Source organism: Anneissia japonica, unplaced genomic scaffold (assembly GCF_011630105.1).
Source record: "Anneissia japonica isolate Jap-2015-1 unplaced genomic scaffold, ASM1163010v1 scaffold284795_len787576_cov167, whole genome shotgun sequence".
In the NCBI taxonomy this organism is placed as follows: domain Eukaryota; kingdom Metazoa; phylum Echinodermata; class Crinoidea; order Comatulida; family Comatulidae; genus Anneissia; species Anneissia japonica.
In genome coordinates this window covers 446,628-472,664 of record NW_022685813.1, presented here as the reverse complement: position 1 = coordinate 472,664, position 26,037 = coordinate 446,628, and the positions used below count along the sequence as shown (strand labels likewise).

At 33.4% G+C, this 26,037-nt stretch overlaps 2 protein-coding genes across 2 annotated transcripts in view; one reads left to right on the top strand and one right to left on the bottom strand.

Moving 5' to 3' along the window:
• The window catches only part of LOC117112977 (proto-oncogene tyrosine-protein kinase ROS-like), a gene marked incomplete in the record, with an annotated part of 43,979 nt that extends 29,390 nt beyond the window's left edge, over positions 1-14,589 (top strand). Inside the window, 14 exon segments of the mRNA XM_033256203.1 lie at positions 79-326; positions 1,143-1,328; positions 1,835-2,012; positions 2,513-2,621; positions 3,274-3,449; positions 3,777-3,875; positions 4,368-4,491; positions 4,648-4,807; positions 5,102-5,166; positions 5,367-5,594; positions 6,180-6,383; positions 6,928-7,062; positions 9,686-9,819; positions 11,146-14,589. Of these exon segments, the coding sequence (XP_033112094.1) occupies positions 79-326; positions 1,143-1,328; positions 1,835-2,012; positions 2,513-2,621; positions 3,274-3,449; positions 3,777-3,875; positions 4,368-4,491; positions 4,648-4,807; positions 5,102-5,166; positions 5,367-5,594; positions 6,180-6,383; positions 6,928-7,062; positions 9,686-9,819; positions 11,146-11,750 (2,651 nt within the window).
• Positions 14,590-17,299: 2,710 nt separating this feature from the next.
• Positions 17,300-23,669, bottom strand: LOC117112962 (extracellular calcium-sensing receptor-like). The gene is made up of 6 exons (XM_033256198.1): positions 23,663-23,669; positions 23,377-23,479; positions 21,870-22,028; positions 20,096-20,335; positions 17,974-19,774; positions 17,300-17,329 (listed from the first exon to the last, which is right to left on the bottom strand). Exons 1-6 carry the CDS (start codon positions 23,667-23,669, stop codon positions 17,300-17,302), a joined length of 2,340 nt encoding a protein of 779 aa, XP_033112089.1.
• Positions 23,670-26,037: the final 2,368 nt, after the last annotated feature.

Genomic DNA, 26,037 nt, shown 5'->3' with positions numbered 1-26,037 from the left:
GATTCTAGTGACATTCTATTGTTCTTAAATCTATATTCTAAGCCATTAAATGTTAAATGTTGATTTTCTTTTTTATAGTTCCCTCCGCAGTCCGAAACCCATTCGCAGTTGTGCTGTCACCTACTGAAGTAATACTAACTTGGGATGAACCCGAAACACTAAATGGTGACCCCTACACCATCTCATATGACATCGAGTTTGAGTACACTAACAGTGAAGACATCATTCAGACTGGCCTGTTAGTAGATGTAGTACGCAAGACAAATTCAACACATTTTAAGTATGACGTGGACAATCTGATACCTTCAGCAACATACTCTTTTAAGGTAGAAATTGAAGATTGAACTATCATCTGTTAAATTGTAAATTGTTTCATAATATCTTTGTTAAAACAAACTGAGATATTTTGGGTGATAGTGTGGGTCATTTTCCTTAGTCGTACATGGTCATCAATGTGTTGAAAGACAGCACATAATAATGATTAAGGCCACTATGTTTCCTAGTTTGCCTGTATAAAATAGTCTTTATTTTAGTTTTTGTATTAGAGATCATTGTACAACATTTACTTAGATTCCATTTTACTGGCTTGGGGTTGATACACAGTAATCCAGTTTTCAGTGGTTTTTATTTTATTTTTTATATAGCTATCATTACATAATGCAAGTTATAAATTGATTTATTGAAATTCTAATTTACTGGCTTGGGGACAATATATTCCTTCAGATTATTTTAATTGTTGTTATTTTTGTTGTTGTTGCTGCTGTTGTTATTTGTTAAGTCTTAGTCTTAGAGCCCATTGTGCATTTCACTTGTGTCCTTGTGCAAGGCACTTCATCTGCATTGCTTCTCTCCACCCAGGAGTATAAATGGGTACCTGGTGGGGTTGCCTGCTCCTGTACTGATTACCAGCAGCATGTCGACCCAACGACCAAGGGAAATAAACTGAGGCGCATTATAAATGCCCATACTAGTACCAGTACTGTCCTGCGTTAGCAAAATAAATAGGGACTCAGGGTCTAGTGATTGTAAATAATACTTTTGCAGGTTTCTTCAGGATTTCTGACAATAAATTGTTCTGGTAAATCACCCCTGTTTGTGCATCAATTAATAAATATCGTACATGATAACCTTCTCACCAATAGATACTTGCCTATTCTATGTTACGTGATAAAGAACCCAGCACAGCTGAAGTAGATGATGTAACTATGTTTGAGATGCCTGGGCAACTGCTGGTAATGGAGACTACCAACTTCTCCATTCAATTAAACTGGACCTCACCAAGCGATGGCAGTGTTGAGAGTCATGAATACCAGTACAAACCGGTGGATGTAAGTGAAATTGTGTTGTCTCAATTTATCATTTCATAGCAGGATTTAGTACATTTTAACATTCAGTAATCATCCTTCCATCATTACTATCATTATCATCATCTTCATTCTTATCTTCATATTTCTTACCAGCCTCATTATAAACATGTCATTATCATTATTTGCATAATAATAATAATGATAATAATAATAGTAATAATAATAACCTTATTTCATAAAACGCAAACAATATCCATTTAAATTGTTTACAGAATATAAAAAAATAGAAAATTGCAAAGAAAACAAAGATCAGTATATATAATATCCATTGAAAGTTATTATTTTCATCATTATCGTCACCATCTTCACTATCATCATCAATATCTGAATCACCATGATTATCACTGTCATCATCATTCATATCATCTTAATTATCATTTGTATTGTATTACAGTAATTGTGGTACAACCATGTTTCTTAGTAAATTTTTCAAATATCTGAAGTCAGTTATTTTTAAATAATATTAGAGTTCCTGGTTGTTATGGGGAACAGTTGAAGCAACAACCTTAAACAGAGTGTACGAGGTAACAATCGGCAACGACTCGCACCCTCTGAGCAGTAACACGCAGTATGAAGTACGAACTAAGACTTACTATGCTAGTGGTAGGAGTTCATTCTCTATTGCCAACTCAGTTTCAACTGCAGGTATGTAATAATGAAAATGGTAATGACACTAACAATGATGGAGATAATGATAATGATAATGATAGAGAAATGATGATGTTGCCCATGTTCAGGCAACCCAAAACATTGGAAAATATAGGGTCACTTTTTTTTTTATATTTTACTATTTATTCTTTGTAATACTTTATTGTTTATTTACAAAAGGCTAATTTTAAATCTTTTAAATGTAATAAATTTCTTTCAATAATCTTGCGATTAGTATTTTACTTGCCAATTTACATGGAGTGATTGAAAGTTAATCATTAATATAGAATTCAAGCTTGTCTTTAGAGCTAAATAGAAGTTTGAAAAATCCTGGCCACCAACCCTAATTTGGATTTGTTGCTGTGCTGTTACCCTCTTTAAAAAATAAATAAATAAATAAATAAATGCAATTGTGCAAATTATGAAAAAAGTTTTTATACTAGAAATGAATGAAAAATGTCAACTTTAACCCTTTACCTCTCCATTCCCCATGCCAGCTGGACTTCCTGGTGCTCCAGGTCAGCCGTCCGTAGAATCAATTCAAGTGGCTTGGAAAGAAGCTGATAACAACGGAGCAGAGATCAAGCACTATATTCTCCAAGCCAGGTGGGTAAATGCTTTTGAGGATAGATTTCAAACTTGTCTGTATTTAAAATTAATGTTGAGGGCAGCATAATGTAGTTGAAAACTGGGACCACTTTATGTGTGAACTGAACCATTGAGATGTTTGAATTTATGTTTTTATGGCATTTTAAAAATTAATTATTGCTATTATCAAACAAATACAAAAATTCACGAATTTAATCAAAAATCAATATTCAACAGGAAATATTTATCAACATAGAGAAATATTCATCAGTTATAACTGACTTAGCTGAGTTGCTCTTTTATTAGTATTTATTTATTATTTATTTATTTTCAACAATCTTTAATGAGGGTGGTCCATCCAGCCGAAGCTGATCATTAGGGACCCTCAGTACTCATAGTAAAACAAAACAAAAAAGAGAGTATGAAAATAACTAATAGTAATATACTGTAAGTAAATTTAGACTACAGTAAGTTGCTGCCCAAATGAAATAATCAATAAAACAAGAATGAAAACAACAAAAAAATAATTAAAAAAATATAAAACTAAATAAAAATATATAGATAAGGAAAAAAAAGTGACTACCTTTCTTTTCTTAATTTACAAAATGAAGTAATTCAAAGTAATAATATTTAATTATTTATTTGTATTCTCATCTAATTGTTCTTTTAGTGTCCAGCCAGATGGGTCATGGTACGTTGTATATACAGGTGCTGATGCATTTTGGATAATCGCTAATCTAACTGACAAAACCACCTACCTATTCAGAGTAGCTGCTGTGAATGATATAGGCCAGGGAGATTTTAGTATAAAAAGTGCCCCCTTTGATCATATCAGTCCAACAAAAGGTGAGCACATAGTTGTACTTTAGCAGCCTGTATTTTTTTTTTCTTTGCTCCAATTTCTTTCTGCTGAGATTTACTTGGCAACTTATTTCTGTAGTCTTATACACGTTAATTTAAAAAATTGTATTGCCTACTATGATATTTTATACTGCTGTGTTAGCAGGTTTGAGCTATGGTTGCATTGAATTATTTTTATGCCATATGAAGAGTAACTTTACCAAGTAACCATCTGGCTCAGTCACATTGTCGCTTTGGCCCCTATAGAGAGATGAATACAGAATTTATGCCATAACAATCTTTATTATTTTTGACTTTTTTTTTATTTTTTAGGTCCAATTACTTCAGAAGATAACAGCATTGTAATAATCGTCGCAGTCATAGTTGCAGTTGTTTTGGTGTTGATAATTGTCGTGGCAAGTTTTGTCCTGTGTAAGTTTTCTATACAGTGTCTGTTTTCTTTTATTATTCATAAAAAGGACTTTATAATCGTATGCGAAAAAATCCAAGCGTGCATATAAGACTAGCCTCGTAGCTCATTTGCTGGATCACCTGAGTAAGGATTTTGAATGCCAAATGAAACAATGAAACAATTTTCTATGTTAAAAAGTCTCCAATATTATTAAGAATACTTTTGATAGTAGACACATTTGGTTTAAGGTAGTTAGACGATGATGCATAATTACCAACTATAATGATTTATGCAGTAGAGTTGACAACCGTTGACTGTTAGCTACATTTACATTTTGGCACATAACCCCATCACATTTACAAATGCCAGTATTTACAGTCAGGAGCAGACCTACTCACTGAAATAACATATGCCACCCTTGTAAATTATGAAGTTAAAACATTTTCCATCAAGAATTGAGCCTAAAATTTATGTTTTTTACTGAATAAAATATGTTTTTCTTTTAAATAAAGTAAAACGACGGAAGAAAAAACCGCAGCAAATCACAGTAAAATTCAACTCGGACACTGAGCTAGCAGCATTACGTCAGTACCCACAGAATCTTGTGAAAAGAGATAATCAAATCTATGCAGTGACGTAAGTAGTAAATTTATTTCATGAATACAGTATTACTTAGAAAAACCAACAATTGCATGTGTTTGCTTAATCAACACCCCAGTTATCACTGTTATTATTATTATAAATATTAAGACTAAAATTGAATCATTGACTTGCGATTTTGATTTGTTTTAGGAATTTGGAGAATGGACAGATGGTTGAGTTGCCAATCTTTCCAAGAGAACGCCTCAATCTCAAAACTTTTCTGGGAAGTGGAGCGTTTGGGGAAGTGTTTGAGGGTCAGGCTGAGGACATTCTTGGGGAAGGCAAAGGTATTACTAAGGTTGCTGTTAAGGTAAGTTGTATACATACATGCAAACTAATTCTGATACATTCAAATACTGCAAATGTTAATTATAACATGAGATCCATATAGCAGTCCCTATGGTACTGTGTAGTCATATATAATAATATTATTAATATTAATATTATGTGCTTGTACAGCGCATACTGCTAGAGCCTCTATGCGATTCCAGAGAATTAGAGAAAAATGGAAAAGTGTACAATTAAAAAGCAATTCAAAATCAAAAAGAAAAGAAAACGACAAAAAGAGAATGTTAATATAATAAAATTTATTTTATCTTCTTAGACATTAAGGGACAAATCAACAGACCAAGAAAAAGAAGAATTCTTAAAAGAAGCTGTTTTAATGGGGTAAGTTTTTTTTCCAAGATTGAATTTAATTTGTTTGTATATTCCATCAATCTTATTATATCAGATAACAGTTTCTTGCCAAACTCTACTACTGTCATTTAGTAACATTCACAAATGGGAAATCTGTACAGACTTTGGAAAAATGTTTCAAGATTAAATTGACTGATGTCGTCTTAATTCTGTTTAACCTTTCCTTGTAGTAACTTCAAACATCCGAACATCCTGGCACTTTTGGGAGTATGCCTTGACAACGACCCCCAGTACATCATTTTGGAGCTGATGGAAGGTGGAGATCTTCTAAATTACTTGAGAGCTGGACGTGGTATTGCTGGCGGTCCTGCCAAACTCACCTTGCTCAACCTGATAGATATCATTATTGATGTAGCCGCGGGCTGCAAGTATCTGGAATCTATGCATTTTGTACACAGGTGAGATTGATTGAGTGGTTTTATTGCAGTGGCGTATCTAGAAGTCTTGAAATGGGGGTGCTGATGGGGGAGGGGAACAAGAAGGTGAAGTGGGGGGGGCTTGATGATCAGTTGAGGGGCGCTAACTCATAAAATAGGGTGATGATAAGTGATTTTAACTACTTGCAAGTGATTTTTGGGAGGGGGGGACTGGGGGACACAAGTAATTTTTGGAGGGCCATGCGCTCCCCCCTCCCCAAGATAAAAAAGCAGAGGCATGAAGGAAAAAACCTTTAACCTGACTAAACTTACTAGTTGTAATGCAAAACATAAAGTATAGTTTTCTTGATAAGTTACCAAATAAAAATTCCTGCATTGTTACTTTTATTCATTTCTAAATTTATATTTAAAGATTTATCGTCTTTTATTATGTGATATCCTTTGAAAACTCAAATAAAACATGGAATATAAGCCAATAACTTAAAAATCAACACTTTTTTATGATTTATAATGACTTTTTACTACAAAAATCCTTAAACTGAATAGTTATATTAAATTTATAATAATCATTAACATCAATTTTCATTGTTCTTACTTTCATCAAAGGGACATAGCAGCTAGGAACTGTTTGGTGTCCACAAAAGCCTACGGTGTAGAAGACTGCTCGGTGAAGATTGGTGACTTTGGCTTGGCCCGTGATGTCTACAAAAGTGATTATTATCGCAAAGAAGGTGAGGGATTGCTACCGGTTCGCTGGATGCCTCCAGAAGCCATTATGGATGGAGTGTTTACAAATTTTTCAGACGTTTGGTAAGTATAGTTTAGACTTTCTAACATTTTACAAAGCCATTAAAATGTATTTGTGCTTTATAAGTTTACCACAGATAGTGGTTTGATTGTTGTCTAAATCTAAATTTTTAGTTGTGATTATTTTTCACAATTATTTTGTAGTTAGTCTTTGTAATATAAACATATAATTGTTTCAAAGAAGTGAAAATATTTTAAGAATCCTTGATGAATTGTCAAAAAAGTTTAAGGTTTATTCACATTATTAGGTCTTATGGGATGTATACACTGTGATTTGCCCATACAGGTATTTGGGTTTGATATGGTATCACCATGCCCATATATGGGCCAACTACAGATATTTGTCACAGGAGATGTGATAGTGTGGATATAGCATTAGGGAGTGAAGCTTTTCTTATACAGCGAGAATAATCATCTTTGAATTTGGTTTAGATCGAACTTAGAACCTTGCGATGCGAAGGCAGGCATCCTACCTACAAAACCTTCACTGCATTCTTATAGATGATGACGCCCACAGATTCATCAATTTTCATTTGCATTTTTGCAGGGCATTTGGTATTGTTCTGTGGGAGGTTTTGACGTTAGGCCAGCAGCCATATCCAGCAAGATCTAACGTAGAAGTACTGCAATTTGTCACTGAGGGAGGACGATTGGACAGCCCGGAAAATTGCCCAGACGATATGTATGTCAAAAAATTTATTATATTTAGTTTAATTGTAATTTTGTCTAGAAGATGAAAGCTTAAAGGCAGGCTCTGGAGGAAAACAAATTGTTTGATATGTTGTTTTTAAAGACATAAAAAGTGTGTTTGATGAAAAACATGGGGATGGTAATGAGAGACAGATTTTTGAATATTTTAAAAACTGGTTGAAAAAAGTGTGGTTACACTGAAACACGGACTGAGCACATGAACCTTAAAGTGGGTGCCCTGAGTCGTGGAGTTAATTAGCTTTAACCATAAATTGCGTGCCCTAAACCAAGAAACTGATCACCCTGAATCATAAAGTGTGTGCCCTGAACTATAGTGTGGATTAGAGTACCCTTGTATGAGGACCCTATTATGCAAATTGGCTGACTCACCTCAATCTACTCTGTTTACAAATATTTTCCCCCCTGACAATTTATATTAAAATTTTTTTTAAATAGGTCAGTCACTATTCTCAGACAAGAAAAAACCTTGATATTAAATAATGAAATATGTTAAGCAATTACGGAGCTGAAATTGTTCAAAATCAGCTGATTATTGTTTTTCAGATTCTTCTTCCTTTTCGGAGCAAATGTCATTGTTGAAGGCTACTGCTACACTGGCTCTAGGTTTTGCATTTTTTTACGCGATGCATACACGATTAATAATCTTATTTTATTAAATGAACAAACTTATTTTATTAGTACACTTTATTACAGACACTAATATTAATAATAATAGTAATAATAATAGTAATAATAATAAATAAATTTAAAAAAGTAATAATCATAAATTTCCCCATGAAATTTCCCCATAGTGGGATTAATAAAGTATCCTTGTATCCTTGTAATTTTATTTTTTAAAATTTTTATTATTTATTTAGGCACACAATACATGTGCCAAGGATTGCCAATAGTGAATGTATATCACTGTCCTATTTGTAGGCGACAATCCCTTACACAAGACAAACATATACACACGATGCTTTACACAAACTAAATCTCAATATGAGATTTAGGGAGTGGAGTTGTTTTGGTCGTGAGAAAAAAATCCTGCAACACTGGCAGGAATTGAACCCAGGACCATGGGATTGGAAGGCAAGCATCTTAACCACCAAGCTATTCAACTCCACTACTAATGATAACAAATAATACTATTTATAATCCTGAACAACTTCCTAGGTGGCAAAATAAGGAAACGATTGTGTACCCTCCCTTCCTATCTATTTAATACTAAAGTACATTTTTAAAATACTTAAGCGGGGCACTCACTCCGCCCGTCGGTTGTCGGCCAACGCGATTCTACAAAGAACGCTACGCAACGACGGCACGTAATGGATCGTTATCCATTACGTTTTTAATGACAATCCATTCAGACAGCCACCATCATTCAGCAGACGGCATCGCGTCGTCCAGCGCTTACTAGGAACGGAGTTGGATTCGTTAGCTGAAGGTCGTACGACGCATAAGTGCCCGGCATTACACATCACAGTTTGATGTTCAGTTCTGAAAAATTTGTCGTCATTGTAATGGAGTGATCGCGTGTGCCAGATAAATTTGCATTACAACAATAGTGATTGTTTCAGACAGATTAAATCCACTTCTTGTTAACATTAAGATCTATCTTGATTGCCCAAGGTTAATAATTAAGAAGTGTTCATAAGCATGACCACAAAACATTTCATAGAAAAACAGCCACACTATACCGGAAAGCAAACAGTTTCATAACAATCGATGTATGAATACATGAAAGATGACATAAAATATTTATTACAGTGCATTATTTTTCTGCATTACAATGACCACGTAATAGTAAACATTCATTTCAGTAACCTGCACCTCACTTCAACGGTAATGTTTTGATAAATATATTGAAACATCTCAACCCAAAACTACATGTAATTGCTGTAGATGAGTTCCAAGCACCTCAGGGGTACTGTGTATGGAGCATCTATTTCATTTTTTAAAAGACGTCAACTTTATGGTTTAGAGATCCCATTCCATGACTAGTCCCTCTTTACAGTCTGACTGCCAGGGCTTTGAAAAAGTAGTATCAGCCACCGCCAGGCTTTTTAGCAAATTTTAACACTTTTCCGAAACTTGTTGAGAGTTCGTACAGTTTGTGATCAGATTGGCATGTGTAAATACTACAAAAATTACAAACGTTTTAGCTTTACAGTGGTACCAAACCCTTTATTCTAATGACAATCTGTGACCTGTAACAGTAAAATGAAAATGACTCACTTTTGGAGATTTACGCATTTTCGCACTACGAAGCTGAGATAATCGCGATTTTGTGAAAGTGAATCAATAACGCTCTACGCTAATGTAAACAAACAAATACTTACAGTCCAGACTGAATACAGTGTTCATATCGTTAGTACATGTTGGTAATTACCCATCTATAAAATTCCGTAAAAAAACCAGAAACACGGAGATATCCATGTTTGGCGGTCAAGTGTTGAGTTACCAAACACAGTGTTTGTCGGGCAGAGTGTTAATGGAGGAGAATAGGTTGTATATTTTGTATGATATACTGGTTCTAATAATTATGATAATCCATTTTAGATGTTAAGCGAAAAGTGATGATATGAATGGCAAATATCGTGTTAATATTGTAGATATCAATTGATGATTAAATGCTGGAGCAAGCAAGCCACTTCAAGACCATCGTTCCGATCTATAGTAGAAAGACTAGAAAACTTCAGGCGCAAGTCAAAAGCTATATCTGGTGCAGACGTCTTGGGCTTTGAAAGTAAGAAATTGTATCTCTTATATACTGTATCAGTCTTTGTTTTTGCTTTGTAATGCAAGATACAAGTATGCTTAACTAAAGAGTAATGATTAAAAGAGTTAAATTTATTTCTCACTCAAGGGATTTCTTTTTTATTTAATGTATCCAATGTATTATGATTTTTATATTTTGTTATGTGTAATAGTGTCTATAATGATAATTAAAAGTTTCAATCATTGTATATTTATATAGGTTATTGTTTAAATGAATAAAAAGGAAAAATAGGGGGTGGGGGAATAAGAGAAGTGAAGAGATGATTTATATTCATTTTATTGTATTTAATGTACCTTGAGTATTATGTTATATTATTGCAAATAAAAATAATTACTTAAATATAAGGTAGTAATGTTCTATTAAATGTATACATTATGCCTTTAGATTATGAAATTACCTTTAAAATATAATAAAAATTTTGAAAATTGAATTTAAATTTTATATTTCAATAAAAAAATGTTAAATAACCTAAATAGACAAAGCATGCAATCTGAATATTAATATTTTTTTTTACTCGTACACAGAAATTGTGACTTTACCAGGAGGCAAACCTTTTAATCACTGTGTCTGCCAAAAAATATATCGATCTCACTTTGAGATGTGTCAACTAAGTCACTTAATGAAGCTTAGCAATTGATATTTTTTTTATACTGTATATATCAAATTGAAAGTATCTATATGTGTGAAATGCTTTTTTTTTTTTTCACAACTCAATATCTATATTGCTGTAAATGCCTCTGAGAAACAATATCTTTTTGATTGGAATATCACCACAAGGTAACACAATACAGCTAAATGAAAATACAACAATTCAGGAATGGGACTTATATCCTTTCTGGGTGTGATGTCAGATATAGTTTTTAATCATTTTCAGTAACTTTTTTAAGTTTTTTCTTAATACATTAGAGATGGTAGCCAACAAAGGGAGATAGTCCCTGTACATAAGTGTTAGCTACCATTACTTAATTAACTTAAACTATTTAACTGAAACTATGAATAAAAAGACCTTAAATAAAAGCACAAAAATAAATAAAAAAACGACAGGTCGGGTTGGATTGTGTTATTTGTTGAACAGAATTAAGGTGTAGAAACTGAAACGAAGTTGACGATGTACTGTCATCCAAAAATTGTTGTGCTGTGCTGTGCGCCTAAATAAATAATAGAATGGAATATAGTAATTACGTACAGTATATGATTACATATTGTATTATTGTCTTTATTACCATGTTATTTTATTATCCTTATATTACCATTATAATTATTGTTATTTATATTATATGCTCTCTATTTCAGCTTCAGCCGGACTGAAACTGAACTACGCCAGGATTCAACCGTCCGCAGATGAGTACCTTGACCCTATCACGAGCAAGCAATCTCTCGTTCCTGATCCGCCTGCATTCACGGACATCGACCTGAGTGAACCGGCAAGCCCGACGGATTCCGGAATGGGAACTCTTAAAGATAACACAACAGATGAAGCGACTGGTGAAGAGGGAGGTGGCCTTAAGAAAAAAAATAGCTTACGTAATAGCCTCCGTAAAATGCTTCCTGGTTCTATCTCGGGGAAAACAAAGGAAAGAACACCTTTACCAGAATTATCCAGGCCACCACCTCGTGAATTTGATAACAGTAAATATTCTAAGACCCCTAGATACGGCCCCGCTCCAGTAAGTCGATCGGGGAGTAAAGTCTCGGCGATATCTGGACAGAAGCCGAACTATGACGAGAAAGGGTACAATGCCGAGCTTCCTCCACCGCCTCCATTTTCCACGCAGTCCTCCAGTCCAGTCGCCTCGCGTCCTGCAGGCCATGTACGGCAGCCGAACCCGTTCAGAGCTGATTCCGATGAGGAACAGGATAAGAGGAAGTACATTAATTCCAGCGTGATCAATGTATGAAAATAAGGGTGCAATGTTTATAAAAATGAATTTTAGCATGTTAAATGAGAGTGTGTGCTCCATGTAAAGGAACCATTCTTTCCATATCATATCATAGACTGCTTCTGCCATACTCAATTATCCAATAATTGTCCAATAAAAAAATTATCTGATAATTATCAAATAAAATTCCTGAGGGAATGGCCCTTTATTTGATAATTATAACTTTTGTTCTCTGTCATTGAGAAAAATATATTTGTTCAATGTTTATAATTAATTGGATAATTTTAGTTAAGAATTCAACAAGGATTGATGAGCGACCGAGATCATAATTGCCCCAAGGAATTCTCGTTCATGCATACAATTGTTTTCCCTGCATGGTGTATATAACAAGTATGCCCATACTTTCACAAGCAAATGCATTGGTTTAGTATTGTAGGTCCTCTCATTAACACAGATTCAATTTATAACAAGAGAACACAGATTGGGTCAAGTTTGAGAGGTTGGCTTATACACAATGGCTGAAAATTGCAAGCAGTAAATAGTGAGCCAGCAATCAAAATGGTAGATAGGTCTTTGCCTTAGAGCTTGTTATGTTTTTAATGAAATTTATTTCAGCATTGGTTCATTACACTTTTTGTCTGATGCACTCATAACTAGTAGAATTTTCATTCCAAATATTTTTTAGGGGGTGTTTTTGTATTTCATTTTTGCTTGAAAATGTCTCAAATGCTTGAGTGTGACCTTATACTTGGAGTTGACACAGGGTCATTTTATTTTAACAATAGAATTAAGGTTGCAGTATAAACAATGAAATCTTCCTCCGAGAGATGAAAATGTACATTGGTCGAAGGCTATATTGTGGTCCATGTTGAATCTGCACAATCGGTGCATTTTTTTGATAATTTTTATCAATTAATTTTTCACTTGCTGTTGTATATCCTGATACTGGTTGTATCTGCATATAAATGAAGATTCATGCTGCATTTTAACCATTCACAAACTGGACAGCTAAGGATGTTGATATTTTTCAATAGGAAAGATGAATGAGAGATTAAAAAGCAATGTATGTATACACACAGTGTGTATAATTTTGATGCTATTCAGTTTAAGCCATCCAAACATTAATAAATCTTCCTTGGAAGAATTTCTATGCAGTATAACTTAACCGTCTCAAAAGAAGAAATGCAATTTATGTTGAACTTCATTAAGAAATTAATTCTTAAAAATTATTATAAATTAGTAATTTAATAATAATGACAGCTATGTTTACCTATATTATAGTAATAATAATTATGATTATTAATATTATTATGATTATTATTATTATTATTGTTATTATTATAATTGTTATTATATATTGTAGTTTTTTCTTTTTATGTCAGACTGAATGTAACATATTTATATCCCACCTTGAATATTTTACCACCAAATATTAGAACTTACTGGTTTCTGAAACTGTTAGATGTCACCTTGAAGATACTGTTTTGAACTCATTCAAAACATTCCACAGTTTTTATGTCTGAATGTAAAAAATTACTTCTGCCTTTGTGAAAGTTTATACTTAAATATTGTGCCTTGATTTTATACTGGTGTCTGCAAGTCTTAATTTAAACATTTTAAAGATTTACATTATTTTTTTAAATGTTGGAGTGCTAATTTCAATTTTGATTATTTATAATATATGATATAAAACTACCCACATATATAATTTTGTTATAGTCCATCAGTTTTAGTACTCTGTTTTTACATTTTACAAAATTAAAATAAGTACAGCTAGTTATAAACAGTAACAAAATATATACAGTCATTTATAATGCTAAAGGTTTATTTGCTTGGCAGCCATTTAAGTGATTTTTTGTATTTGTGATGAATTAATATTACAGAGTAATATCTCATTACTTCATTTAGCAACTCTATTATTATTATATTATAACAGTGCATCATTAAGTATTTTTAGGAAACATATTTTTTTTGTATATATAGACTCAGGGTTGTAGATTTTATTATAACAGTATGCATGTAGGTATGTCGTGTATTGCCATTGTTAGTTTAAGCTGCTGCAAAATGCTTTAGTAGTATTTTTAAATATTTTAACTGCAAATATAATTAACTCAGTATATTATTATCCATGTTTTTATGTTGTAAATGTATATTTTTTATTATAATTACTTTAAGATAAATTAAATATTAACATGTAACATCGCCTTGATCAATTAGATACATACCCATTGCGTTGGTTTAGTTGTACCGTGGAGGTTTTTATTAGTGAATTATATTGCTCCACGTTTCTATAATTATATGCATTTTCAAATATCTTGGCTACCCTGCTAAATTTTTGCAATTCTTTCATCAATTCTGAAGCCAATTAATATCGCTCTATATAATTGTCATATTTATGCCACATTTTTGAAGTATGTTTTAGTTCTAGTTCTTGTCTGCACTCCCAGACTACTGACCTGAGGATGCCAATATGTTACATTTAAAATAAAAATAATTTACATTTAGAACAAGTATGACTGTACTCGATGCATTCAACGTGTTGAACATGTTGCCTCTCAGTGACAGGTGTACACACTGATTACGTTTCTGTCACTGTCACGGAGCAGTAATAATATTACTTTAATAATATTATTACTCCTCTGTTTTTGTTATAAGAAATAATGAATTTAGTCAAATTTCGACTGTTATGTGAATAATGAATTCTGTGCCAAGTATATATATGCAAATTGATTACTAATACCATTAAATTATATATTTATACATTATATTGATGACAAATAAATATTTGATCTTCAGTTTTATTGAGTCTGGTCTTGGTGTCTGTTATCAGAATGTATTTATCTACCGTCATTACGTATATGCATTGTGTTGATTTTTTTTTTATTAGTTTGACTCGGTAATTAGCATAAGAATTATATAATTATCAGTTCATCATGCCTGTCACCACCACATGGTAGGATTCGTTGAGTTTCCTCTCTGTCCATTAATTTCATCGATCCTGAAATGAACGAACAAGCTAATTAAGCTAAAATTTTTATTGGAAAAAAAATCGCAAAAATACACTGACAATTATAAAATCATGTAAGACTGCACAGTTTATATTTCATTACTTTAGTTATTGTCGCATTTTTGTGACCATCCATGGAACTTATTTGTTATTCGAAATAATATCTGTACAGTACTGTATATCACTTTTAACACTTTCCAAAACACTGTAACTACAATTCATATTATCTCATTATCAGCAACTATCGTTTATGCCCGACTGGGAAGAGGCGATATCCCTGACTGGAGCCGTAAGTGAGCTGGGTCATGTTCTGGGGCCTCTCGCCAGAATCCCTCGAAATAGATTTAGCGGGTGAAGCCCCCGGAAGCCCTGACAATAGTTTAGGCATTTGAAAGGCTTATTTAATAGTCTCATACTGCATTTTTTTTTATAAACAGCCACCTTCATTATTGACACCATGTTTGCTGCCATTTTTTGACTTATAATTCAACGATGGTTTGAGAAACAAAACCTTTAAGGTGCTCCTTATCAGTACAATATATAATCATACACAGCAATAACAAAGCATGGAGTGACTTTTTTTTTAAAGATAACCTTTGATATATATTCTGAGCAATCAACAGACGTAAATAATAAAAATGTAAAAAATATGTAAAAAGGTTTTAAAATACTTGGTGGTGGTCACAATCACCACACCCATGTCATAAACAAGAGCATCTTTAACATGTGTATTGACGACATCGTCGTTTGTGATTCGTCACTATTATTGTCGGCATCTTCTTAAAACTATAGATTCATTAATCTTGCCATTTTCGTCATATTCTGTCCATAAAAATGTCATTATTCAGAACTCGTGTCTGTCACATTATATAGACCACCGTCCCACACATATTTTTCATTGTCTCAACGTCATCGTCTCCAGTAGCAATGTCTACAACGTATGTACCGTCCCGCTAAGCCTTTGCCTTAAATATTGTTATTGTACAGTATTAAGGTCCCGACAGCGTACGGATACGATTGTGGAAAATGCCCGTATTCTGAGCTATTATTAACACTATCTGATTGGTTAGTTGTTAAATATAATATTGAAACTCCGTAAAGGCCTATTAATAGAAGGGAGATTTCGCAACTTTACTAAAGCGATGCTTCACTGTTCATTTTCGCACAGAGGCCCTAGGATTTTGGCATAGGACAGAATTTTTTAAATACTAAATTAGTTGCCTTATGGTGTTGATATAAATTTTACTATGTCCGAATCTTGATAAACCGTTGAAAATTGTCCTTTTTTTCTACTTGTTTAATTTCAGATATAAAATATACAAATAGCAGCCACTTAGTGGGTTTTTTACAATAGAAAAATGGCTAAAAAATGTCGATAACTGATAACGTAACCGTAATTGTTACCTATTTTGAAATTGCAAAACTCCCAACTGTCATTCGTCAATATTGTCACTATTCTGTCATATTAAAAACTGTTTTTAGTGCAATGTTTGTCTTTACACCTTCTATAAGTATTAGTAATATATTCGTTGCATCCTTTGTCACCATTACGTCTGAATCTCGTTCCATTTGTCACCGTCTGTACAAGATCACCTCAACCAACGTAGACCGCGTTTACACAACACAAATCGTAATGTTATTACTGTACAACTTACTCGCTATAGACTTATATCAGTCAAATTCAGTGTAAACAGCTACAAGCATAATTGGATTTTCATTACAGCAAGCGAGCATCATTAATTTCAATTCGACTAGGTCGCAGTTGAAGAGCGTGTTAATTTTAGTTTCGTGAATTAATTCGATTCTGTCGTGACACCATTTAATTATGATTGATAATTAATTTCAAGTCGTTGTGGTACGAACATGTAATCGAAGACGAGTTGACCAGATTTTGCAAATTCTGTTTGATAATTAAACGTTTTAATGGAATTTCGACTTTTTATAGTGTAAACTTGGTCGTAGTTTCCCGGCTGTTTCTGTCGGTTTTAGTCGTCGACAATATACAGTACTGTATTCATTGTCACTCTTTTAATAACCGTGACCAAAACTCTAGTTCCTAAATGTCAAGATTTTAAAATTTCATCTCCATCTTTGAATCGTTATAAAATTCCACTAACGATGTTTTGTACATTTCCCATTATTACTCCTACTGTAGCGTTCGTTGTCATCACTTCATCATTGCAGCATCATCATAAATGTCAACTTCGCTTTCGTTGTCATTTGTTCACATCGTCATACCCGGTCAAAAACTACAAAAAATCGAATATTCGTCACATTTGTCCCTTTTGTCACTGTCTTTTATCATGGTCAACTAAAAAAAAAATATCAAGTAGTCAAATCTGTCATAGTCGTGTTCTTTACTTCACTGTCTTGTATTCGTCGTATGTAGCATGGCACTGTCGATGGTCAGTATAGTCTCAATGTTAATATTGCATTTTCACAATTTTGGCACTCTTTAATCGTTCACTGCATGCTTGCAGTGGTTCAGCATCTGGTTGATTTAAGGTACTTGGACGATAGAATAAATTTTACTTTGGCGTTTCGTAGAATGTAAATTTGATTAAGCAGTTTTGATTCTGAGCTGGAAAACCTATGAAAGAAAAATAGAACGTGGTGGATAACTGTGGATGTAGACCTTACATCGAAAGCCTATTCAAATGCAAAAAAAAAAAAAAAAAAAAAAATACCATACTCATAATTTAGGCCTAATTAAGAAGTACACCCAAGAGCAAACCTAGGGTTATCATGGCCATCGGTGACCTACTGCATGGATTAGCCTACCTTCTCTCCTCATTTTAAGTTTATGTAAAAGTTTCATTCTATAAGTTACCGTATATTTAATACCATATTATCCGATATTGCATTGCTATTAACTATACTTGACAGAGAAATGTACTCACTAACCTTTGCCTTAGCTCCCGTTGGTGGTCGTTGCATAGTGAAACCATACGAAAAACGATTAATGTTATTCTTTGTTGTTTTCATTAACAAGTGTGATGGATTAGCACCGTAATCTAGAGTAATACGATTCGTGTACATGTACTACCTCAATTTGCAGAGTATATACTGACTTAAACCATGCTAGGCCTTGGCTATTCAATTCGCTTTATGATGAATTATTAATAAAATCGATTTTATCGGTTCTTTTTTTTATCAAGAGTGAGAGCCAAGGGAACACGCTAATACCTGTCTCTTATACACATCTTACTCTTTTGTTTTAAAAATGTTTCTTACTTTATAGCTATTCTGACTTACTTCGCTCCAAATATGACTGTCATTTAAAGCATTCCTTCTCCTTCGAAACTTCTTTCTACATTTCGTATGTTTTACAATCGTCCGTGCCTCTGCTTTTCGGTTATATGCATGTAATTTAGGAACAAAAATACACGCTAGAACAACGTACGCTGAACAAATCATCCCGCATGCGATTGTAAGTTGTTTACTATGCGTATGGTTACCCACCACAATATACACTAGTAGGATCGCAATCCACAGCATAGCATGTGATATGAAAGTATAAAATATAAACTTAGCTTCGTTAAAATTTCCTTCTTTGGTTCTGATGCGATAAGAGAATATTATACCGACGGTGTCCAGGGTCATTATGTAAAAAATTGCCAAGGTGTAGCAGTTGATCATCCCTGTGAACAAACATCCAATGCTCAAAACTGAGTTCACAGGATCTGGCTCTTTCGCTAAATTTGGATTTTTAATTATAAATCCGATCCCCATCAGGCAAAAATATGACAATATAATTATTAGCAATATCCATGCACTGTACTGCTTTTCATTTTCTGAATTTCGTCTATGAACAAGACACATGCACATGAGATTTATTTGACTTAGGATTATTGGCAACAATTGGATGATGGCACTGACAGCACAGGAGAGAGGCGTAGTAGGTGTAAAAGAAAACGTCGAGAAAAAAAAACAACAGATAATACTGACTAGAAGAGGAAACTTAAACACTTCTCCGCATGAAAAATACACAACTGTAGAACGTTGTTTAACAACGTAGAATAACACTAAACATAAAGTAAACATACACCCGACAGATGCTACAATACACATTGTCAAGGCGATAAAATTAGTTTTTGGGGTTAAGTAGAAATACGGAAGCTTTTGGCAACCATTTTTTGAAGAGTTGGTCATCTCTTCGTCTTTGCATTTAATGCATTTCAAGGCGTTCGTTGTATTACTATATTCTCCAGTAAGACACGGTATACACTCCCAACAACAATTATTTTCCCGATCAATTTGTTGTCGATATCCAAAATCGCAGTCTGCGCTGCAGAATGACTTTGGCGTTATAGAATCAGACGTACCTTTCCAAATTTGATCACAATTACTATCTGGCGCTGACCAAAATATTGTCGATTCATTGATATATAGGCCATTGTTTTCCGTCCACCTACCTATCAATTTTGGCGTAAAAGATAGTTGGCAATCGCTAGATGGAACATTAATGATATCATACCGAGCATAGGAAGCTAAGTCTCCATTTTCTTTAAACAATATCCTGTAGCTTCCATCATTTGTAAAATTGACTTCTTTCATGCATTCTAGCAAATCTTCAGAATCGGTTGAAATACCACACGCTTCCAACCCATATGCTACAACTTTTACCGAGTCCATTACAGACGACACTAATGCCTCACGAAGAAAAGGGTCATCGCTGGCAAAAGTTTCATTTCCAGTGCAAGCGGAAACATTTACTCTCTTTGAACGCGTTGTCAAATAGCAGTTATGCGTTTGTTCCCAGTATTGTGTCAGAAAGGGATCTTGGCAATCAACGACCTTCAGGTTCTGGAGATAATCTATAAATGCCGAGTCGCTGTTAAAGGGAACACTAACCCCCAACATTCCCTGAACTACTTTGTAATATTTTTCTTCAGCTAACATTGGTGACCACGACCATCCCTCGGATGCTAACCAAGTGTAGCCAAACATCTCGTTTTGTGCAAACACATCTAGAAGTCTCGCCATTGCAACCGCGTCAGCTATTGACACCAGCACTGTGATATTGCTCAATTTTCTGAAAAATACCAATAAATATGATATGTGGTATTTCTATTTTTCTGTAATTATTTAATCTAAAAAAAAAAATAATTTTAAACGTTTTACATATACAATAAATAATTAAACACCAAAGTGAAAAATTAATTTCAATGCTTTAATAATGTGGATGAATCTTATCCCCGACCCCCTCCAAAAAAAAAAAAAAAAAAAAAAAAAAAGAAGCTTGACAAACGTCAGCGATATGTTTTTGGCAAAAGGTCCAGTCCTTGCATGTCGATATTTCTAATTATTGGAATTAATTACAGAGCTTTTACAAGACTAAAATTAATATACAAACCTGAGATTATTGATAATATCTTGGAAATCTGAGTCCGTGAATTCAACATTGAAACGCGCTTGATAGGCGACGCAAACATTTCTAGCTTGTAACTGATTTACCAATAGTTCACTGCCTTTGATTCCGTACGCTATGTCGTCTGTGGATAAAACGATGATAGAAGACCACTGGAAATGTTGAACAATATCAGCTAATGCAATCATCTGGCTGTTGTCGCTGGGCACAGTCCGGAGGAAATAGCTGAAAATGGAAAAGATAAAACTAAACACAATTCAAGTATTTTTTAAATGATAGTACTTGACATAAATAAATAAAGAGATCGATCATTAAATCAATTGATTAATAGATCAACTAATGGATTAATCGATTAACCAATCGATCAACCAATCGATTAATCGATAAACCACTCGGTTAATCGGCCAACTAATCGATTAATTGATCGACCAATGGATTAATCGGCCAACTAATTAATTAATTGATCGATCAATCAATCGATTAATCGATCAATAAATCGATCAATCAATTAGCTAATAAATTGTCGATCGATTGATACCGATCAATGATCAATCAATCAATAGAAATAAATTGATTGATCGGTCAGTCGGTTAATTGATCAGTCAATCAATAGATCTATTATTCGTTTCGATAAATCGATCAATCAATCCAATTTAAAAAAAATCAAATCAATCTATACTATGCTACCTGCCACCTATTTAAAGTGTACAAGTAATACAGAAGTTGCACTTGTCTGCGCTTGTAAAACGATTAATGTTATTCTTTGTTGTTTTCATTAACAAGTGTGATGGATTAGCACCGTAATCTAGAGTAATACGATTCGTGTACATGTACTACCTCAATTTGCAGAGTATATACTGACTTAAACCATGCTAGGCCTTGGCTATTCAATTCGCTTTATGATGAATTATTAATAAAATCGATTTTATCGGTTCTTTTTTTTATCAAGAGTGAGAGCCAAGGGAACACGCTAATACTTTCTCTGACTATAGGTCCCACCCCTCTTAGTACTTCCACCAACCTAGATAGTTAAATTCATTTTATCAATTATGCTTATATACACAGCGGTTGAACTCTAACAGGCAAGTGAAAAACGAATTTTTACCTGAACTGAATATCAAATAATATGGTATTATTTTTCCGTATCTCTCCATAATATTTGCAAACTTTTCGTCAGATTTTTTTTTTCAAATAATTACTCTAAATATATAATTGACATAAAACATCTTGATTTTGGATATCTCTTTAAACCTCGTCTTCTCAAATTGATTTACGTTTATCTCTATGATTAATCCAGCACCCTAATAACTTGATTTAATGAATAAAATCTACACCATGCATTTACGGCAAACCTTGCGTAAACAGTAAAAACTGGACGTATTTATATGTATGCTAAGAAATAATTTTTACACCAACGACATGCTCTCTGTGGTGTATCTAGAAACTGTTAAAAATGAATTGACCTTTTAATATACGTTATACAAATTTCAATGAAACGCATATCAAAGCAAATTTATTTTGCATATTTATAGACTTAGTAAACATAATACATTGATTACCATTCTATTTAAGTGTTCATTAGAACTTATCTGTCCCTGTAAATTTAAATAGGCCTATACAACAGACAAAAAGACCAATGATGACGATAGGTCTAACCAGCGTCTTCCCAGACCCCCACTCTACGAATGCATCACATGTGTCTGTGTGTATGTGGGTTGGGAAGGAGGATGATGAGTTAGGCTTTGGTTGGTTGTCATACCTGTAACGTTTGTCACTTAATTCAGTGCTGGTTGCCAAGGGGCTCACTTCAGGAAGTTTGAATAAATTGAAGAGACTTGCAACAGAAAGCGCAGCGTCACTGTTCGACGGACCAATCACGGCCTTCATAACATCAGATCGAGTTGCTACTTCAGTATTTCTATTGAAAATATGACAAACAGAAACAATATAATCGTATCGTATTGGCTTTACCTATACTCTCTGGAAATATACATTTCAGATAACTTAATTAAAATAAATTTCTATTTGACATTTTAGGTCTAATTAGGTATAACTAATTTTCAACGTAGTAGGAATAAGCCTATATACTTTTAAAATAGTTCTCTGTAGAATATAACTTTCATAAGTCTAATCTATGTTTGATAATATAAATATTATTAAAATTATTGTAATAAATATTTTTATTATTGTTGTTACTCTTATTACTATTATTCGTGTTATTATTACATTATTATTATTATTATTATTATTATTATTATTATTATTATTATTATTATTATAATTATTATTATTATTGTTGTTGTTATTTTTCCTAAAGCTGGTTATTGTTGTTGTTGTTTTTATAGTTATTGTTACTGTTATTGCTATTGATATTATTATTTTTGTTGTTGTAAATGTTGTTTTGTTTTGTTGCTGTTAGTGGTGCAGCCATTGTTGGTTATTTTTCAAAATTATTATTACTATTACAACAATTATTTACTCTTGCTGTGGTGTAATATTCCGGTATTTCTTTATTCCAAACAAACAACATTTAAAATTAATTAAACAATATAGCATCACTGAGATACATCTGCATCTCGAGCTGTTGCATTTCATGGTAACATATTTAAGGCAAAACAGAAAAAAATTTAAATCCAACAAACTTGAATCAAAAATCAATTAAGGTAAGTATGCCGCTCTAAGTTTGCAACCATTAATTAGCTTCACCAGGTAATGTTAAAGGACGCTCATGTGGCGCACCGTGTCTGTGGTTGCTTTTGCCCTCACTGTTATTGTCACTATTTTATATTTCTAAAAAAAACGTATTATAAGATCGGATATTATGACAATACGTGTTTTGACCAATGCCAATAATCTACTAAAGCCATTCTATAACCAGTTACAGTACCATGCGTTTCTTAGTAGAATGAAAGATGGAAGTAGGCTGAATAGAAACGTTAACAATTAATACACTTAAAATAAAGCCTTGGCATTTAGTTTACAGACCGTATATCATAAACAAGATTATTATTTCTTTGTTTACGCGATACCAAATTCATTATATAATTTTTATTATTCTCATTATCATAATACAATTTTCCGGTTCTCATGTGTTAGAAAATATGAATATACACATATAAATCATCAGAGAAAGGTAAATGCAAATAAATATATAAACACACATATATATATATATATATATATATATATATATATATATACTATATTATACCATACTATACCATACTATACTATACAATATTATACTAAGTTACAAGTTTCCTTACGAACAGTGCGATGTCGATACTGCCGACGAAGATGCCTCAATGAAATCCATCGATGACGTCACTGCTAAATTCACATCTCCACAGTAGTCCCGGATGTCAAACCCTGCGTAAATAAATTACAAAAATTAATATAACTCATTTAATAATTATTATTATGCAAGTCATTGCTGTTTGTGAAGGTCTTTCTCATTTTTACATTAATATAGGCCTATGTATTTACTTTGAAATTATTTTGTGTGTACGCAGTATTAAGTGGATTGGAATTCTTAGTGGTTAAGGCGCCTACCTTCCATTCTATAAGTCCTTGGTTCAAATCCTATTACGCTAACAGGATATTTTTTTTTCACTAATAAAACAATTCCATCATTATATTTTCTTTATAAGTACACTATAATTTTATTTTCATAATGGGACTTAGTCTATGATGTAGATCATATTGTAATGAGACTTCATCTATGTAGTGCATCTTCTAAACAGGGAAAAGTGAACCATGTTCTAACTGTCTTGTGAAGGGATTTGCCGCTTACAAAAAGTGAATAAGTCCGCTGTTGAGCATATCTTATAAATTTAAGTTAATGCCTGCTGCTTTTTTTTTTTTCTAATTGGCAATAAAATTTGGATCTTGAAAAAAGTTGTATATAATTTGTGTTGTTTTTCAATGTATATATGTTTCATTCAGTACCGTATACTATCAGTGATAGCTCCATAAATTTGCCGACAAGGGGTCCAACATGTCCGACGGAGGGGTCCGAAGCAAGGAGCCGACTACAGCCACGTTCGGGGTCTTGGAAAAAATCACAGCGTTCACTTGGAGGGCTTAGTATTGTCCAAAATTTGCTTTTAAACCACAATATAAGAGATTGGCAATCAAAATAACGTTATTTGGACAGGCAAATTATTATTTTTTTTACTTTTGATCCGACTAGGACGACAGCGGGGTCCCGGCCTGTCCGACAAGGGGGATAAACGCCCACTGCCCAAGCTGGCACCACCACTAACCTATTGTGGAATAGTTATGATGAAACATGAAATTATATGTATTTGTGCCGCAGAACACAAAACAACTGGAAAATGGCGGGGTCGAAAAATCACCAATTTCAACAATAAGCCTGTATGGTTAATAAGTAAATTACAGTAGATACTGTACTATTTAAGTAATTAAGTATATAGTGAATTTTAAGCTTAAAGCTATTTTCTAAGTAGCATTTGTTTTCAAACATGTGTACTATTTTTGTAGTTCTATGTTGAGTATAAGCCCAAATACATTTATATGTACATATCAAATAATAATTTATTACTGTATACATACCTAAAGCTACGCATCAACATTGAGATGCATATACAAATTAAATTAAATTGAAATTAATAATGTAATAAGTAATAACAGTGTCAGTGACATACCGATTGGTGACAATACAATCAACCTCTGTAATTTGTGACTTGCCTAATTGGTATTTGGTGACAATAGTGTTGACTTATATAATTAGTATTTGGTAAAAGCACTGTTGACCTATCTAATTCGTATTTGATAACAATATTGTTGACCAATCTAATTAGTATTTGGTGACAATACTTTTTACCTATTTAATTAATATTTGGTGACAATAATGTTGACCTATCTAATTTTTATTTGGTGAGGATACTGTTGACATATCTAATTGGTTTTGGTGTCAATACCATCTTTGTGATTTGTATTAGATGACAATATCAAATTTTGAATTAGGAATATTGATGACAAAACAAAAATATTATTGCTTATTGTTTTGTTATTATAGTTAGTGAGCTCTCTATATATGTGGAGTATATTTACTTTCTTTGGTTGATCTTACAAAGGCTGTTTAAACTGTTAAAAAACAAAGTACACACATTGTTGATTGATTGATTGATTGTTGACTTTTTAATACTAATATGCTTTCATGAGAGCTACCATATCCTACTATCTATAGTACCTGTCTCTTATACACATCTAGATGTGTATAAGAGACAGGGTCCAACATGTCCGACGGAGGGGTCCGAAACAAGGGGTAAACCAGTGGCGTGGCCAGAATATTTTGGTAGGGGGAGGGGAGAAGTGTGGGTCCGTGATATTATGTGGGTGGGGGACAAGTGTTCCGATCGAAGGGAGAAAAAAATGCTGGGGCCAGGGGCCGCGAAGGGCCCCCGTCGGTGTCCAGGGGCGAACCCCCTGGAAAAGTTTTACAGTATGGCTATATAAATGGCTATCTTACGTGACCTCAGCCTGTTTGCTCTCAAATATACAGAACATTTTAAACCATGGTGAAAATATTGTATTTTGTATTCGAGCAATCATCGACATGTAGAAATGTCAATGAACCTTATTATCCACCTCAGGGGGGCCAGCGGGGGAGGCCAAAATCTGGGGGCCCTGACCCCACTCTGTCTATCCCCGTTAGCTACGCCACTGGGGCCGACTAGAGCCTCGGAATAAAAATCCTTGGTAGGGTTCATAGGGAGAGTTTTACGGCTTATTATGGTCCAAACTGTGCTTTTTAAATTTTTGATTCAAGGACCTCTTTGTGGCGTATTATAACAGGGGTGTCTAGGCCTTTCTGACAGGAGGGCAAAATGCCCTCTGCCCTTGCTGGCACCACTATTGTCTAGGCCTGTGAAAAAATTCACTTTTGGTTACAATTCAATTGC